The following is an 18,060-nucleotide window of genomic DNA, read 5'->3' as shown; positions in this document are numbered from 1 at the left end:
GTTGTATCGAACCCAGAGCATTCCTTTGAACCGTCTCCACTGTGTCCCTCCACAGGAGCTCAGGAGTCAAGTATAATAAAATCTGGTATGCAGCGCTGGCTCTGGTCACACTGGTGCTGTTCTCCGTGGCAGTGGGAGCGTTGGTGTTTATGATCATGTTCTACACGGACCCAGAGGCCTGCTTCCTCAACAAGCTCTTCCTGGGTGTCAACGGCGGCCTGTGCTTCATCGTGTCTCTGCTGGCTATCTCGCCCTGCATTCAGACCTGTGAGTTTACAAAGATGCTTGGTCTTCACTGACCTACATTTTATACTAACAAACAGATGTTTGTTTGATGTCAGGCAAACAAATTTATTCATAGTGCCTGAAGCTTTTCTCATGTGTGATCAAGCCGGAGAGTTGAGGAATAGTGTTTTATCATGGATTCTCACTAAAGAAAATTGTTTTAGCAAGTAATTTAAGTAAAATAAAATCAGTTTTTCTGAACTTTCTGGAAATAATTGTATCATGGTTTCCACAATTAAGCAGCCCAACTGTTTTCAACATTGGTAATACTAATAATAGAAAATCAGCATATATGATGTGACACTGAAGACTGGAGTAATGGCTGCTGAAAATTCAGCTTTGCCATCACAATAATAAGTTACATTTTAAAATACATTAGAATAGAAAAGATACTTTAAATTGTAAAAAAAAATTACAATATTGCTGTCTTTACTTTTTGAGCAAACAAATCCTGCCTTGGTGAGCATAAGCCACTTATTTCAAGAATGTAAAAAAAAAATTGACCTCAAACTTTTGAACAGTAGTGTACATAGTTCATTTAAAGGGGTCATATGATGTTGCTTAAAAAGAACATTGTTTTGTTTATTAGGTGTAATGAAATGTGTTTATGCGTTTTAAGGTTAAAAAAACACATTATTTGCCACATACTGTACATTATTGTTTCTCCTCTATGCCCCGCCTTTCTGAAACGCATCGATTTTTACAAAGCTCATCGGTCTGAAAAGCGAGGTGTGCTCTGATTGGCCAGCTATCTAGTGCATTGTGATTGGCTGAATACCTCAAGCGTGTGACGGAAATGCTACTCCCCTTACCATACTGTGATGCCGTGTCCCCTTTAAATATGAAAACATACTTACAATCTGTGAGTCAGAACAGCCGGCATTGTAGGCTACTCTCCCAGGTTCAGGAAATAGTCCTCTGTAAAATGCGTTGCACACATCTAAATATTTGGGTTGAACTGTTCTGGAACAGTGTTGTAAATACAACTTAACCACTGATTTCTAGTCGTGTCCTCTTTTGGAAGGCCAAACAAAGTATTTTCGCTTTCACGATGAAACACACAGTGCCTTCACGACATGCCGCGGCAGCAACAACAATACTACAGCGAGAATCAAAGTTACGCCTTCTTTTTTTGCGTGAACATTTGGGTGGCGTTATGCAAAGCTTCCCACATAGTGACAGATATGTGGGGGCGTGTTTAAACGAGGCGTTTTAGGAGGGCGTGGACGAGTCTTAACTTTTATAAAGAATATCTCTTTGGGTTTGAGACTTTAGTCTTTGCAACTTTAGGAATCTTGTCTATTCACGAACAGCTTGTAACACTCCAAAGAGAAAGGAAAACTTGAAATCGCATCATATGACCCCTTTAATAAAGAAGCATGATGTATGAATAAGCATAAGCTCTCAAACAGACATGGTCAGATCAGTAAAAATCTTGATGTGCTGCTTTTCACTAACACATCTGATGTTTTGCTCTCCACACAGTCCAGCCCACCACAGGTCTGCTGCAGTCCGCGATCATCTCTGTCTACGTCATGTACCTCACCTTCTCAGCACTCGCCAGCAAACCCATTGAAAGTGAGTGCGTCTGTCACCTGTCCTGGGTGTGTCTCACAGTGAGCTCTGTGGTTTCCCTGGTGTCTCCTAGCTTGTGTATGGACAGAGCTGTAAACTGAGGCTACTGAAGGTCCCAATAATGCATTTCAACCCTCCAGACTTATGCAGTTATTTCCATGCCCTCTTTCTCTTTCAGTGGTGGAGCGAAATGGAAAAAATGTCACTGTCTGCATCTTTCCCTACAATTCAGGACTGCAGAGCGAGACTAACATAGTGACGGGCATCGGAACGGCCATACTGTTCGGCTGTATACTCTACTCTTGGTATGAGCAATGACAGTTGTGTTTTCTGATATTGTGATGACCCAATCCATGATAGTATCATGAAAGTTATTATTGGTCATATCTGACTTGTTCATTATATTCCAAGATTTTTCAAGTCATTTAATAGATTTGTGTGAAAAACAGACCAAAATTTAAAGTAATCGTTTGCCCAAAAAGAAAAATGGTTAAAAATGTACGCGCCCTCAGGCCAACCAAAATGAGAAATTTAGCATTACATCACTTGCTCACCAATGGATCCATTGCAGTGAATGGGTACCGTCAGAATTAGAATTCAAACAGCTGAAAAAACATAAAAACATCACAATATTCCACAAGTAATCCACACAAATCTTAAAACTGCAGGTCCATAATCCATAATTCCTCCAGTGAAAAAGATCACCCCCCTCTCACATCAAAATCCACTGACATATTTGTTTAGAACTGTTTTGGACTGTTTTCGCTTTTAAACAGTGCTTGATTTGTGCATATTTCTCTCCTGATTCAGACAAGACAACTTTTTCAGTGAAGTAAGCAATATTATGGATAGAGGATTCATGTTTTAGCCAGAAGTAGCGATTTGAAGTTAAAAATGTCTTGATGTATTTATTTATTTCTTACAAACAAGCAGCTTTCCGCTTCACCTGTGGATTATTGTGATGTTTTTTATCGGCTGTTTGAACTCCTGATGGCACCCTAATATTTAATGCAATTTTTCTTTTTTCCATTTTTGGGTGAACTACTCCTTTAAGGAGTCATTTGCTGGAAATCGCAAATCTGAAAAAAATTCAGAAGAAATGTTCTTTTGCAAGCAAGCCACCTATTGTATTCCACTAAAGGACAATATAATACAATTTGGAAAGACATGAAGGTGCATGTTGATTTTTGGGTGAACTGTCCCTTTAAATAAGCTCAGATATTCTTGGCCTGGATGCAAATCCCCGTAACATATTATTTAAATGGGTGATCCCAAAAACGATCCCAGGAGGAGTGGAAACATGTAATTATCTGGTTATGACAAGATGTTCATTTAGATTTAAAAGCAGGTAGTGAGGGAGGAAGGGAGTGGAGTTTAGAAGCTCTCATACTGTGAAGACGTGAACTCGCATGTGTTTCTCATTAACTGCAGACATGTCTGCTGAAGCTGTCTCTTTAGAGCCGCTCCTCTCCACCAAAGCCTTATTTACACACGTATGTGATTCACAGTGATATGCGTTAGTTGTCAGCCCAATTATTCATTGTAGTATCTCGCATCAAAATGTTTTTGCCATATTTCCAGTTTACATGAGGCAAAACAAAGCTTTGAAGCAGAAAAATAAAAACATAAAAACATCACAATATTCCACAAGTAATCCACACAAATCTTAAAACTGCAGGTCCATAATCCATAATTCCTCCAGTGAAAAAGATCACCCCCCTCTCACATCAAAATCCACTGACATATTTGTTTAGAACTGTTTTGGACTGTTTTCGCTTTTAAACAGTGCTTGATTTGTGCATATTTCTCTCCTGATTCAGACAAGACAACTTTTTCAGTGAAGTAAGCAATATTATGGATAGAGGATTCATGTTTTAGCCAGAAGTAGCGATTTGAAGTTAAAAATGTCTTGATGTATTTATTTATTTCTTACAAACAAGCAGCTTTCCGCTTCACCTGTGGATTATTGTGATGTTTTTTATCGGCTGTTTGAACTCCTGATGGCACCCTAATATTTAATGCAATTTTTCTTTTTTCCATTTTTGGGTGAACTACTCCTTTAAGGAGTCATTTGCTGGAAATCGCAAATCTGAAAAAAATTCAGAAGAAATGTTCTTTTGCAAGCAAGCCACCTATTGTATTCCACTAAAGGACAATATAATACAATTTGGAAAGACATGAAGGTGCATGTTGATTTTTGGGTGAACTGTCCCTTTAAATAAGCTCAGATATTCTTGGCCTGGATGCAAATCCCCGTAACATATTATTTAAATGGGTGATCCCAAAAACGATCCCAGGAGGAGTGGAAACATGTAATTATCTGGTTATGACAAGATGTTCATTTAGATTTAAAAGCAGGTAGTGAGGGAGGAAGGGAGTGGAGTTTAGAAGCTCTCATACTGTGAAGACGTGAACTCGCATGTGTTTCTCATTAACTGCAGACATGTCTGCTGAAGCTGTCTCTTTAGAGCCGCTCCTCTCCACCAAAGCCTTATTTACACACGTATGTGATTCACAGTGATATGCGTTAGTTGTCAGCCCAATTATTCATTGTAGTATCTCGCATCAAAATGTTTTTGCCATATTTCCAGTTTACATGAGGCAAAACAAAGCTTTGAAGCAGAAAAATTACTTTTTTTTTTTTGTCTGGTGGCGTTTTGGGAATATTTTAGGGATGTTTTTTACATTTGACGTTTAAAAAAAGAACACTGCCCCCATGTGTCTAATGCAATTTGAGTAAAAAAAATTAAAATACTCCTCTTCCTTCAGTTTGATCTCCACCACCAAGAGGAGCTCAACAGCCTTGCAGGTGTACAGGAACGACATGCCCGAAAATGAGGTGAACATTTGCCATGTTCTCTTTCTGCTGTGTTTAACACAACATTACAAAAAGATCAAAATCAAACTATATAATGAATCATGCTTTTTTCTTTTCTTTTCAGAGAGCTCGCTGCTGCTTCTGCTGTGTTGATGATACAGGTAAGACACTTACTTCATCCAACACCTCTTTTAGTATTTTAGGGCATCACCTGAAGATTTCAAAGCTTAAATGTATTTTGATACTAATTTGGATTCATTTATACAGTAGAAAAGGGTAGATGGATGCCTCCTGGTGGTCAAAAAGAAGTAATACAGGTTTCTTAAACCAGGTGTTTTTTCTATTTTCCAGAGGACTATGATGATGAGAAGACTGCTGGAGGGCAGAATGTGAAGTATGATGAGAGAGACGGCACAATCTACAGCTACTGCTATTTCCATTTTGTTTTCTTTCTCGGCTCCCTCTACGTCATGATGACTGTAACCAACTGGTTTCAGTAAGTACATAACAACAAAAACAACATTCCACAACACAACTCCTTTTTGTTTTGTTTTTGAATGCCTCAGGCCAGCTGTGACATTTGCTTATTTGTGTGTGTGTGTGTGTGTGTGTGTGTGTGTGTGTGTATATATATATATACACACACACACATACATATACATATGTATTTACAAAATAAATAGTATCATTTATAAAAAATCATAATGGTATTTAAACTATTGATTGTCATTTAATTGTATTTTATTACTATGGTTTTCTTGTTTTACTTCAAGTTCCTCTGACTAAATCAAAGTCAGTAGACTGTTATTGTCAACACTAGAATCACAGAGGTCACCATGCGTAAAGTGTAATATGATATGATCTTGTCTCTCTGCAGTTATGAGAACGCAAAGATCGAGAGGCTGCTGGAGGGAAGCTGGTCAGTGTTCTGGATCAAGATGGCATCCTGTTGGGTCTGTTTATTTCTGTACATGTGGACCCTGTTGGTCCCCATGCTCTTCCCAAAGAGATTCCAAGCCTAGAAACCCTTCACACATGTTCCAGTATCACCACTGTCCACATACAACTAGTGTGTGTGTGTGTGTGTGTGTGTGTGTGTGTGTGTGAGAAAGAGTTTTGTTTGTTTTTAACGTTTTTTGTTTGTTAGTTTAAGTATAGTAAAAGCTTTTGAGTTATGTCTTCAAATGCAGTTTTATGGAAAAGTGTTACAGAAATCATGTTATGGTTACTCTCATGCTGATGTAGGGCTCTTGTTTTCCTCATTACATGAAGGTATAAAAACAAAGCATTGCTCAGGCTCACACATCACCTGTAAGTGTCTTGCTTGTTAACGCTTTTCTTTTGGTAGCTGAAGAATTCTATGCAAATCAACAAACCATCTGTGATTTTCATTCATTTGTCTGCCTTTTTGAAAAGTTTTCAAATGTGTTTTATAGTTGTATTTCACTTCAAGGGTGTTTCACTAAGGTAACAAGACTTCTTATTTGAATATACGTATCTATTTATTTAATAGAGATATCTCTCCTGATTAGTTAGGACACTGCTGCCTTGCAAAACCACCACACTATACCACCAATGGCACTCATGGAAACATGATCAAAACCAGCTGAGAAATTACTGTGCAAGATTATTCCTATAAGAAAGTACTCCAGTGAGATGTCTTGTTACTGTATTTATTGAAGCACCCTCATAACTTCCTTATAAAACTGCACCAAAACAATATTTCCAATTAAGTCAGCAACATTCCTGAAGTTTCCTCCTTTTCGGCTTCATCTTAAATCTCAGGTAGTCTACATTTTGAGCATACTGGTGTTTCCAGTGAATCACACCATTCTAAGGAAAGCATGTGACTGCCGTTCCCAGTAAATGTTCTTATGATGATTTGAAATGGGAGGGCAAAGCCAAGGCCACATCGTTATGCCCCAAAAACCTAAACTGCCACACAGATTGTTATATGGCCCACAGCAACACTGAAGCTATAGTTTCTTTCTTTCTTATTTTTCGATTTTTGTTACAATTTAAATGGTGCTTGAGACCATGGATGTCCTATACTATTTTATTCCAGCTCATGCACTAGACTTGCAAGCATGCCATTTGTCAAAGGACAAGTTTGTACAATCTTTTATACATATAAAGCATTGTTACAGCTGTGCACAGCTATTCTATTTAATCTTTCAGAGGTTTTTGTTGCTAGAAGTGCATGTCTGTATATCTTGTTTGTGGTGTTTAGTTTACAGTTTACAGGAGCTGCCCGTATTAGATGTATTGCAGCACTCCTGATGCTCCCTGGTAGAAAAAAAAGTGGTTGGCGTTGTTGTTGATGAAGGAAATACAATCTAGAACTGGAATTATTTGACATTTTATGGTTATTTCCTGTGTAGCAGGTGTAGCTGTCCTAAATGCTTTGACGAACCAAAATCTCTTTTACTACAATTGGAGCTGGCACGGCTTTACTTTCTGTTTGTGATCTGAACAACTCCTCCTAAAGCTGAAGAATCTGTCTGGTGATAAAAAAAATAAAGAGCTTGTTTATACAAATCAAAATGAGCAAATAGTTAATGATTGACTTAAATGCTACATGCTACAGCTGCATTAAGCTAAAAGCATACTCTTTTATGCAACCCTTATTTGTTGCTCAGTATTTAGTTTAAAAGTGTTTGTCTGAATTAAACATTATGCTTTCCTTTATTTACAAAGATGTGCTTTATGTAAATAGTCCATTGTACAGATGACCACTAGGTGTACTCATATTGCAAAAAATGTAATCTTGCGCTTTGTGTTGTTCTAATTTCACATGAAGACATTATAATCCAAAAATATGTACAGTAAGTTTACAAACAACTCTTTTTTTTTTTTTTCATTTATATGCCTTGAATTTTCTTTGTTATTATTATTTACGTTTTCTCATTTCAATATGTTCCATGAAGGGTCATATGAGTTTAACTGTTGCAGGATCAATATTCTTTTTAGTGTTTTTATTGATATTGACCGTTCTTTCAATAAAAAGACAAATGAATAAAATGGTGTCTTATTTAATTTTTTTTAATGTTTTATATATGAAAGTTTTGTCATTTGTAGTCACAGAACGGAGACAACTAACACATGTACTATATGAAAATTAGACTGAACTGTGTATACAATTAGAGGTGTAATTTAGGGTGAAACAACCTTCATGGGGCTTACAAAATAAAACCAGTCAATGTTAAATATCAGTCGGTTCCTCACACAAAGCCTCACACAAAACTTACAATATACAGGACAAGTTGTATGGACCATTTGTATGTTTGTTTTAAACTATGACTTTAAAATTACAAGTCTATGACATTGTCCAGCAAGTCCAAGCACAAATCCTGACCATTTAAATGTATTTATCCACTTTATTAATATTAAAACCTTTAGTGAGTGTTCAATGTAGTAGCACACAGGCTTTGCTCTTTCTGGCTGAACTGCATTTTTGTGTAGTAAACATTACAGAAGTGTAAATTCAGCATAACTATAAACCTGTATATGTCCATAATTAATTGGAAAGATGAGTACCCAAAACATCAGTCACATCATGTTTGACCACTAATAGTGCTCTCTTGTTCCATCTCAGCTTAGTTTCATTACTGCTGGGCTTGTTCTGTATAGTCTTCAGGAATTGTGTCTGTAAATGTCAAGAAAAATGTACATGAAGATACACAGTGAAATTAATAAGAATGCATTGTTCTAATATTGTTCAAGCACTGCACTCACCATTACAGCGGTATCTCAGGTTGGACCAGATGATGTTTTCCTGTGAAAAGCAGAACACCCCAAGACGGCCTCCTCTCATACTAGTGTCAATAACAACTCCAGAGTCCGCAACCAAGTCGGTACCTTCATAGAACTTTACTCTGTGCCAAAACAGAGAAACACCAAAAACATGTTTTGCTTCAGTGCACCGTTTCTCATATTCAAATCCAGTAAAGTCTGAAGTCGCCAGTATTTACAGCATCTAACCTGATGTATCCCACTTGGGGTCTGTGCTTCAGATTCCAGCGGTAGGACACCTTGTCCTTCCAGCCCACATTACGAGGGTCTTTCCACAGCAAACGCACCTGATCGTTTGTGTCTCCAGTGTGCCACAGTGAATTCCTCAGGAACTCCCCTGGCCCGGTTTTAGACTTCACAGCCTAGAAATGCAAATATATTGAATCATGTCTGTGTGTTTATGATTTTACTTGAATAATCGAATCTAATTGTGACATACTTGAAGTGCAAAATAACTATTTGGCTACAGCTTTAACATCGGTTAAGTGTTTTTGCATGGATCAGAGTTTAGCCAAAGCCACTTTACTAGATTTGCCGAGGGCTCCGCAGAGCAGCAGTAATGATAAAAGCACACGCTGAGCCTTCAGACAGTAATAGAGATGAAGAGCGCCGAGACCTTAAGCTGAATGCCAGGCTCAGCCACGGCTCTAAAGGGCACCGCCTGCCAGTACGTCTGCTCCGTCTGCTTCCACATCACCACATAGAAGCTGGAGGAATCCTGGTAGCCGAAGATGAAGCCTGCGTAGTCGTCATCGTTCACTGTATTCACATGGAAGGTGCCCTCAAAGTCCACGCCACTGAATGCTGTATATCCTGTATGTGGCAGCAAGACCATGTCATGTTTTTTTTTTTAAGTTATATTTATGGTCTTTTTATGCCTTTATTTCAAGAGGACAGTAGAGAGCTGACAGGAAAGCACTGGGAGGAGAGAAGGGAGCAGGATCAGCAAAGGACCTCCAGGCGGGATTCGAACTCGGGTTGCCGTGAGCGCAGTTGCGCTATATGTCGACGCATTAACCACAAGGCAATGGGTGCCGACGACCATATCATGTTTTGACCAGATTTTCATTCAAAACGAAATACTAAAGTTTATATTTCAACCATGACTTAAACAAAACTAATACAGAAATTGTTGTTTACTATTCAGTTAAAGGAATACTCCACAGAAGTCTTTCATCATTTACTTACCCATCCTAGATGTATTTGATTTTCTTTCTTCTGTGAAAATGAAGATTTTTAGAAAAATAATACATCTCTGAGAGTCCATTTAATGCAAGTGGAGAGTAAACCAAAAGTTGACGCTTCAACAAACATGTGACCGCAATCTTCTGAAGCTAGACAATAGGTGTGTGCGAAAAAATACTAATATTTTAAACCTTTTTAAACTACTGTATAAATTCATTTCAGAAGACATTGATTCATCAACTGTGGTCGAATGGATTACCATTGTTTTTCTTTTGTGTGGTTTTTGAAGCATCAACTTTGAGGGTCCCAGCCACTTGAATTATTTTATCTTACAGAAATCTACATTTGTGTTTCACAGAAGAAAGAAAGTCATATAAATATGATACAACATGAGAGTCAGTAATTGTTGAGAGAATTTTCATTTTTGAGTGGAGTACCCTTTAAGAGAAAACGACATAACTTTTCTTAAAAGACCAATTAAGACCAGTATGAATTTCCAGGCTGGTCTATGCTGGATCGGTGCTGGTTTAGCTGTTCTTTTCACCATGGAAATACTCAAGATGATTTGAATGGTTTGGGTCACATAAACATACCGACAGCCAGTCCTGGGTCACTATTCATGGTTTGGACAATCTCCATTCCCTGATTAAGAACAACCCAGTTGGGGTCAATCTGAGCCTCTCCCTCTGGATCCAGAACCACGGTCTGATAGGCTCTGAAGTCGGTCAGAGTGATCTCTGCGTTCTCAGGGCAGGTGTCGATTGTGTCTATCACATGATCTTTGTCAAAGTCTCCAGTGCAGGCGTCACCCACCCCATCATCTGACAAAGAAGAAGAGCGCAAACAAGACTTTTAGCTGATCATATCTTTTTATCGGTGGTCTGAGTCCACTATAGGTTTGTGAAGCACATTATGATACAATATTTGAACACTTAAGTCACACTTAAAAACACACAAATGTCACCACTGTATTAGCATTTAAAAAAATTAATTGAACAACTTATGACATCCTACTAAGCAAATGTTGTGGTGCGTACTGTTTTCATCTTTTTGGTCTGGGTTTGGCACCAGTCTACAATTATCTTGACCATCCAAGATGCCATCATTATCATCGTCATCATCACACTCGTCTCCAAGCCCGTCCTTATCAGTGTCCAGCTGTGAGCTGTTAATGATGGTGGGGCAGTTGTCTTTGGTGTTCTGATGACCATCTCCATCACTGGAACAAAAGAACTCAGTTATAAACTTGTTTTATATTGACCATCAAAGAGAAAGGTAAAAAAATCAGAGTCTACCTGTCAATGTTTGTGTCACAATTGTCTCCAATGAGATCATCGTCAACATCAGACTAATTGAAAGAAAACAGAGGACAGGTTAAAATGGTAATATTGAAAATTACATATTCAACATACAAAATATACAAAATGCACATTTAACAACAATTAGTTCCCTTGAATCTGGACAAGAGGCCTTAAAAGATCGGACCCTAATGGCACAGGGACTTGACATTGTTTGCATAGCAGGTTGTTTCTACTTTGGATTTGTTTCCTCTAACTATTTTCGTTGGTGAAGCAAAAACAGACAAAACCGCTGACGATACTGTGTATATTAACTTAAAGTTCATTCACTGAACTGTTCTCAGAATCAAAGCAACTCAGAATCGTGTTGTTTTGTGAATATCAGCAGGCAATCAGCCACTGATATTTAGGAACAACAGCACTCTTGCTCGTTTAATATTGTTTAACTAGCTTGGTCAGCATTGTTTGATGGTTATACCATGTTTTTGGATATGTACAGTGATAAGAGGGATTCTGCCGGTATGATAAGATGCTATTTTGTCTAAAATAAATAAATAAATCTCACTAAAAACTCTAATCAATGTTGTGATGCTAGGCAGTATAAACGAGTTATTTTTGTATTTATGAGGTACTATTATAGTTTTATTTTGTTTTTATTCATATTTTTTAATTAGTTTTTATTTGTATATTTTTCCTTTTTTTCAGTTATGTTTTAATAATTTTGTTGTTTTGGTCATTTTCATTATTTTGTCATTATTATTATTTAAATATGTCTATGTAGTTTTTATTCATTTCCCCCTTTTTAAATCAAGTTGATTTGATTTAAAAATTGATTTCAGTTAACATTGCAAGAATCATTGCACTTTTGTGGTTTTAGTTTTAGTTAACTATAATAACCCTTGTTTGAAACATGGATAACTACTAATTTTGAGAAGAACAGTTGATAAAATGCCTAAATAATTTGACTCCCTAAAATAGAGGCAGGAAAACAGTTTTCAAGAAAGGTGATTTTTAAAAACTAAAGTCTAGCACTAGAAAGCTATCCATATAAATTAGGTTCAAATTAGGTGATACTAGATAACACCAAAAAGTAATCTGAAATATAAAAATAGGGGGAAACTTGCATCCACAAATAAATATCCAACAGCAATCAATAAATATCTAATTAAAATACACAGAATAGAATAGAATAGAATAGAATAGAATAGACCTCGTAATAAAGTCGTGTGGCACCTGGTTGGGGTTTGGCACCTCAGGGCAGCTGTCACATGCATCACCAACACCGTCATTATCTTTGTCCTTCTGGTCAGGGTTGGGAACTCTCTGACAGTTATCCAGGATGTTCTTCAAACCTATCAGAAGTAAAGAATGTACATGGATGCATTCAGTGATTCATTAACAGAGCAAGAGCCAGGGTATAAAATAAAGCAGCACCAGTGATATAAAGGGCATTATCATACAGAGGTGTACTGTCTAAAATGTCACTGAATGGAGCAAACTCCATCAGGAGAAATGCGTATACAGTGATGTCTTTGTGTGCGGTTTGTTGGGTTATGTCACAAGGTGGCGGTGTTTCGGAAAGACTTCTGTGGAATAGTTTCCATGCATCAGCAGCTCTTGGCTTGGGTTCTTGGTGGAAATGTGGTTGCTTAAGGGAGACATGACAAAGCTCTGAAGTATCAAGTCAAGTGTCTGGATTTCTGCTTTGATGAACAGATCGTAAATGTCAAGCGCTGCCTGGACTCGATTTTACACGTTTCAGACTGGAACAAATAATTGTCCATTTGAAAGAAATGATCAGTGTGGTGCTGTAGACGCTGTTAATATCCCTACAGGTCACTTCAGTTTCACATGACCCGTGCAGGCTAAAGTGCGCTCTAATTTGAGCTTTAAAAACACAGAAGCTTCTGTTTTTCCTCATCAAAATGACCTAAGTGCAGGAAAATCCCGATAAAAAATAGGTCCGAAGGGAGAAAAGGATATTTAAAACATAACACCCCATTTCTGCGACTAAATTAAATACACAGCAGCTGAATGGCAGATGGAGCAGAGATCGAAAAAATGTGTGGAGAAGGTGATCTTTGACAAAATAAAACCTGAATTAAATTACCATCCCCGTCTATGTCATCATCACAGGCATCTCCCAGCCCGTCCTTGTCTGTGTCCCGCTGGTCTGGGTTCTCCACGTTCACGCAATTATCACAAGCATCACCATGGAGATCTTTATCACTGTTCTTCTGGTCTATGTTAGGAACCAACCAGCAGTTGTCCTGTAGGAATACAGTCATGCAAGCACTGACATTGAAGGGAGCATTTCAGTTCAAGGAAATAATGATCTAATGATGATTAATCTGTACCTGATCATTGAAGATGCCATCACTGTCTGCATCCTCATCACAGGCATCTCCCTTCCCATCTCTGTCTGCGTCTTCTTGGCCCGAGTTTGGAACAAACATGCAGTTATCCTGAAAATGAATGTAAGATAAACCGGTAACACCTTAATATTAAGTTTGGTTTGTTAACATTACTTAATACAATATCGAAACAAAAACAATATTTTTAGTATTTCTTAATCTTGATTAATGTTGTTTTATATATACTATAAATTTTTTTTTTTAAAGATTAGTAATTCCAAGTTGTGCAAATGTTGTTCATTTATGAATGAGACATGAATTAATAAAAACTACCATTAAAAGGTTTGGGGTCAGTAATTTATTTATTTTGGAAAGAAATTCATATTTTTATTTGGCAAGAATGCATTAAAGTGATCAAAAGTGACAGTAAAGCCATTTAGAATGTTACAAAAGATTTCTGTTTCAAATAAATGCCGTTCCTTTGATATTTCCACCAAATATTAAGCTGCACAACTGTTTTCAACATTGATAATAATAAGAAGAAATGCTTCTTGAGCAGCAAATCAGCATATTAGAATGATTTCTGAAGAATCAAGTGACACTGAAGACTGGAGTAATGATGCTGAAAATTCAGCTTTGGCATTACAAGAATAAAGTACATTTTAAAATAAAATAGAAAACCGTTATTTTAAATTGTAATGTTTTACAATATTACTGTTTTTACTGTATTTTGATCAAATCAACTCAACTCTGTAAACATTGATATGGCTGTGGTTTAACTGGACGTTATATTTCTTGTTTTATTTGGCTCTGATTGGAAGTGTATGCATATGTATGTTTTACAGCATGTGTTGTTTTTATGTTTTATGTTAGTGATTACTTGCCAAGGGACCGCGGATGAAAATAAGCCATTGGCTAAATTCGGTACAATGCATGAAATGGAAACATTTCTGTTAAAATTGTGCATGGTCCCTTTTCAAAAAATGTAATAAAATAAATTAAATAAAATGAAATAAATAAAAAAAAAAAATCTTACTGACGGCAAACTTTTGTGTGGTAGTGTATATTTGTAAATGAACCAAGAAATTGTTGTTCACTGTCAGTTCATGATATCTAATGCATTAACTATATGCTAATAAACTAAACTTCTAACAAAAATAACAGGTCACATGAATATCACCTTCTTGCAGGTTCCATCTCTGCACTGAATTTTGATATCTGGATAAGCATCAATGTCTGTGTCCTTTCCACAGACGTAGCCGTTTCCTGCCCAGCCAATTTTGCACTAAAAGCAACAAGATATTGAAAGATGTCAGCTGTGAAAGTTGCGTCCTGGCTCAAAAGCATGGCATAGGAAATCACCAGCACAAACTGTGACATGATATCCCTTTATGTTTTCTTGAAATGCACAAGTAAAACAACAGTAGTAAACAAAACATCTGTGTGGATGCTTGACGTCTCACCGAACAACTGATGCTCCCATCTCTCTCCACAACACACTCTGCGTTGATGTCACATGGATTCGGCTGGCCTTTCCCACACAGCCTGTCAGTTAGAGGAGCAGGATCCAGGCCAGTACTTCTGCAGCCACTATTCTGGTCACCTGTGAATCCAGTCTTGCAGATCCCACAGTGAAACGCACCCTACAAGAAAGCAAATTTGACATATAAACTACATTTACTGTACCTTCCACTGGCCACATTAGTATAGTGGGTAATCTAGGATAGTTGTAATCTTACCACTGTGTTATGGCAGTACGAATTGGGTGTGCAGCCACCATTATCCACCTGGCACTCATCAATATCATTACACATCTAATAAAAAAAGGATAAATATGGTGTTAATCACAGAATGGTAATAAAATCACGAACAATAGCATTTTTTACTATATGTGTATCATGGTAATACTATGTTCTTTTGAACATGTAATTGGAGTACCATGTAAATATCATGATATATATAACGGTAATCATTCTGTGTCATGACATATCGATCCAGATGTTAGAGAGTGCTTCAAAATGTCTTATTACATAATACGTTCTCTCATAATATTAAATAAGGGGATCCATATACATTTATATATACCACTATTCAAACGTTTGGGGTCGGTAAGATTTTTCAATGTTTCTGAAAGAAGTCTCTTATGCTCACCAATGCAGCATTTATTTGATATGAATTTCCAGCAGTCTTTATTCCAGTTTTCAGTGTCACATGATCCTTTAGAAATCATTCTAATACGCTGATTTCAAGAAACATTTCTTATTGTTATCATGTTGAAAACAGTTATGCTGCTTAATATTTTCATTAAAACGGTGATAGTTTTTTTTTCAGGATTCTTTGATGAATATGAAGTTCAACAGAACAGTATTTATTTGAGACAGAAATCTTTTCTAACATTTTAAATATGCTTACTGTCACTTTTGATCAATTTAATGTGTCCTTGCTGGATAAAAGTATCAATTCCGTTAAAAAGAAATCTTCCCGACTCCAAACTTTTGAACACACACACACACACACACACACACACATATAATATTTGCACATACTGGTTAATTTAATTTAATGCAATTTTATTTTATTTTGCTAAGCATTGGCCCAAATACGTACTTGTTTGTTTGTCTGAGCATAGTGAACGCCCACACCCTGGATCTCTGGGCCAGTGAAGTCTCGTGGACACTTCTCACATCTGAACCCTGGTGCAGTGTTAATACACCATACACCAGAGAAACATGGGTTGAACTGGCACTAAAATTGAACAGTTTATAAGGTTAGCTGGATTTATGATGTTCAACAAACAATGCTCTGTAATATATTGATGATTAAGTCAAACAATTACACAGCGATCTGTGAAAGGTTCTATAAAAACCACAGGAAAATTCCCTTAGAACCTTTGTAATGGTTTAAACAATAATTAGTCTAATAAACCCCCTATTGAAACATGATGATATGTTCCTAACTGAGTTTTATTATTCATCAGTTAAGTAGAACACGGTGTCACATGTGATAAACAGTCTGAATTATAGAGATACTGCAGTGAGTAATGGAAAAAATGTGTTCTTGTTCTTTCCTAATTACTCAACAATGAGAGAAATAAGCGGATATGAACAACATAAACAGCAAAACTTGATTCAAACCACAGAAAGCCATAAACAATAGTATGGATAATAATGAACATAGCATAATAAAATATAGGTTGTTTATTTTCTGGCTAATGTTTGGGTGTATATCATTAAGATGAACAAAAAAGTAAATCTAAATCAGCATCGTAAGGTCTTACCTCATCTATGTCATCACATTGGACTCCATCTCCAGTGTAGCCCTCAGGACAGGGTGCACATTCCACTCCTTCAGCTGTTTGGATACACATGTCCAGCTTAAAACAGACCCCTGGCCCGCACTTGGATTGCTTTGTATCCTGTAGTCCTGCTGTGAAAGGAACTAAATGTTAAAAGAACACTTGAGTTCACCTGTCTGACACCTTCAGGATCCTCATTATAAGCTTCTACTAACTGACTTCTACTTGACTGAGCACAGACACGATTTGTACAAAAACTGCAAAATGTTTTCTCATTATAGCTGTTTCGTAACTTTTTAACTAAAGTCTTACCAGTGCACTCAACACACTCCATGATAGTCTTTCTCAGGTCAGCAGTTTCTTTGGTCTATTATGAAAACAGACTGTTATTATGCTGAAGTTCTGAAGAAGCTATAGGGATAGTTCACCCAAAAATGAAAAGTCTGTCCTCGTTTATTTACTCTCATTACATTGTTAAAAACCTGAATGACTTCTGGTCACTAACTCTACAACGAATAGGGGATTTTCAGGCTACAAAAAAAAACAAAAGGTTATCATAAAAGTAGTCCATAGTCTTCTTTGGCTTTGTAAGGACCATATTGAAGTTTAAGTTGATAATCACTGATAATCTTCCTCCCATTATTGAACCAGTGAGTTGAAACCTGATTAATGCAGGAATCATTCAGACTGGTTCTGTCAACTGGATTAACTGATTTAGTGAACATAATCATTCATTCCTGAAACTCAGAAGAACTCAAAAGAACTGTACTTTTTGGGTGAACTATCCCTTTAAGGAGCTGTTTTCCCACTCGATTTCAAGTTACCTGCTGATCGACCTTCTGTTTTAACTCTTGGATCATTCGCATGAGCTCAAACATTGGGCCAGCTTCCATTTTTGAAGTTGTTCCTGCAGAAATGTAACATAATGAGATTTTTCTGTACTAGAAGAAAACAAATAACCAATCATTAACCAAACTGTAGCTGAATAAGACAATAAGAATAAGAGAAACAACAGCCTCACCTAGTAGTTGCAGTGTTTCCCTCTGCTCACTCTGCTCTGGACCACTGCAGTCCTGAAGCTCTACCACATTTTCAATAGACTCATCAAGCACAAGTCTGAGGTCTGACAGCTTATCCTGTAACACAGGTTCATATTCACACCCTGTTAAAAATGTTAGTAATTTTACAGAAAAACACTGTTAAAATGCTACAGTTACTTTAAAATACCATATAATAAAAACAGTGAAAGGACATTCCCAGAAGTCCCTGCATGACACATCACATACAGTATGATTATATTTTGAATTTTCTATTATTGTTATCAGGGATGTACAGTACATTAGGATGTTTCGTGTAACATTTTCTGTTATTTACTGAAGTGAATGTTTATTGCAATATTTTAGTGTAAAGTGTGTTACCCTGGTGGTAAATATATATATGTATGTATTTATTTATATA

The 18,060-nt window shown here is 36.9% G+C and overlaps 2 protein-coding genes across 2 annotated transcripts in view; one reads left to right on the top strand and one right to left on the bottom strand.

The window, feature by feature from the left end:
• The window catches only part of LOC107703261 (serine incorporator 5-like), a 23,684-nt gene extending 15,893 nt beyond the window's left edge, over positions 1–7,791 (top strand). Inside the window, exons 6-12 of the mRNA XM_016505818.1 lie at positions 56–267; positions 1,771–1,863; positions 2,039–2,165; positions 4,630–4,699; positions 4,803–4,839; positions 5,030–5,174; positions 5,556–7,791. Of these exons, the coding sequence (XP_016361304.1) occupies positions 56–267; positions 1,771–1,863; positions 2,039–2,165; positions 4,630–4,699; positions 4,803–4,839; positions 5,030–5,174; positions 5,556–5,700 (829 nt within the window). The 3' untranslated portion in view covers positions 5,701–7,791. The remainder of the gene's footprint in view (positions 1–55; positions 268–1,770; positions 1,864–2,038; positions 2,166–4,629; positions 4,700–4,802; positions 4,840–5,029; positions 5,175–5,555) is intronic.
• LOC107703260 (thrombospondin-4-B-like) overlaps positions 7,707–18,060 on the bottom strand; it is a 12,411-nt gene continuing 2,057 nt past the window's right edge. The window contains exons 4-21 of the mRNA XM_016505817.1: positions 17,624–17,738; positions 17,427–17,509; positions 16,915–16,969; positions 16,585–16,733; positions 15,915–16,052; positions 15,047–15,121; positions 14,771–14,950; positions 14,488–14,592; positions 13,311–13,418; positions 13,064–13,223; positions 12,187–12,305; positions 10,951–11,003; positions 10,693–10,874; positions 10,249–10,476; positions 9,087–9,283; positions 8,660–8,832; positions 8,414–8,553; positions 7,707–8,324 (exon numbers count right to left, since the gene is read on the bottom strand). Coding sequence (XP_016361303.1) covers positions 8,284–8,324; positions 8,414–8,553; positions 8,660–8,832; positions 9,087–9,283; positions 10,249–10,476; positions 10,693–10,874; positions 10,951–11,003; positions 12,187–12,305; positions 13,064–13,223; positions 13,311–13,418; positions 14,488–14,592; positions 14,771–14,950; positions 15,047–15,121; positions 15,915–16,052; positions 16,585–16,733; positions 16,915–16,969; positions 17,427–17,509; positions 17,624–17,738 — 2,301 coding nt within the window. The 3' untranslated portion in view covers positions 7,707–8,283. The remainder of the gene's footprint in view (positions 8,325–8,413; positions 8,554–8,659; positions 8,833–9,086; positions 9,284–10,248; positions 10,477–10,692; positions 10,875–10,950; positions 11,004–12,186; positions 12,306–13,063; positions 13,224–13,310; positions 13,419–14,487; positions 14,593–14,770; positions 14,951–15,046; positions 15,122–15,914; positions 16,053–16,584; positions 16,734–16,914; positions 16,970–17,426; positions 17,510–17,623; positions 17,739–18,060) is intronic.

This window comes from Sinocyclocheilus anshuiensis, unplaced genomic scaffold (assembly GCF_001515605.1).
Source record: "Sinocyclocheilus anshuiensis isolate Anshui unplaced genomic scaffold, SAMN03320099.WGS_v1.1 scaffold542, whole genome shotgun sequence".
Lineage (NCBI taxonomy): Eukaryota > Metazoa > Chordata > Actinopteri > Cypriniformes > Cyprinidae > Sinocyclocheilus > Sinocyclocheilus anshuiensis.
This window is presented reverse-complemented; position numbering and strand designations above follow the sequence as displayed.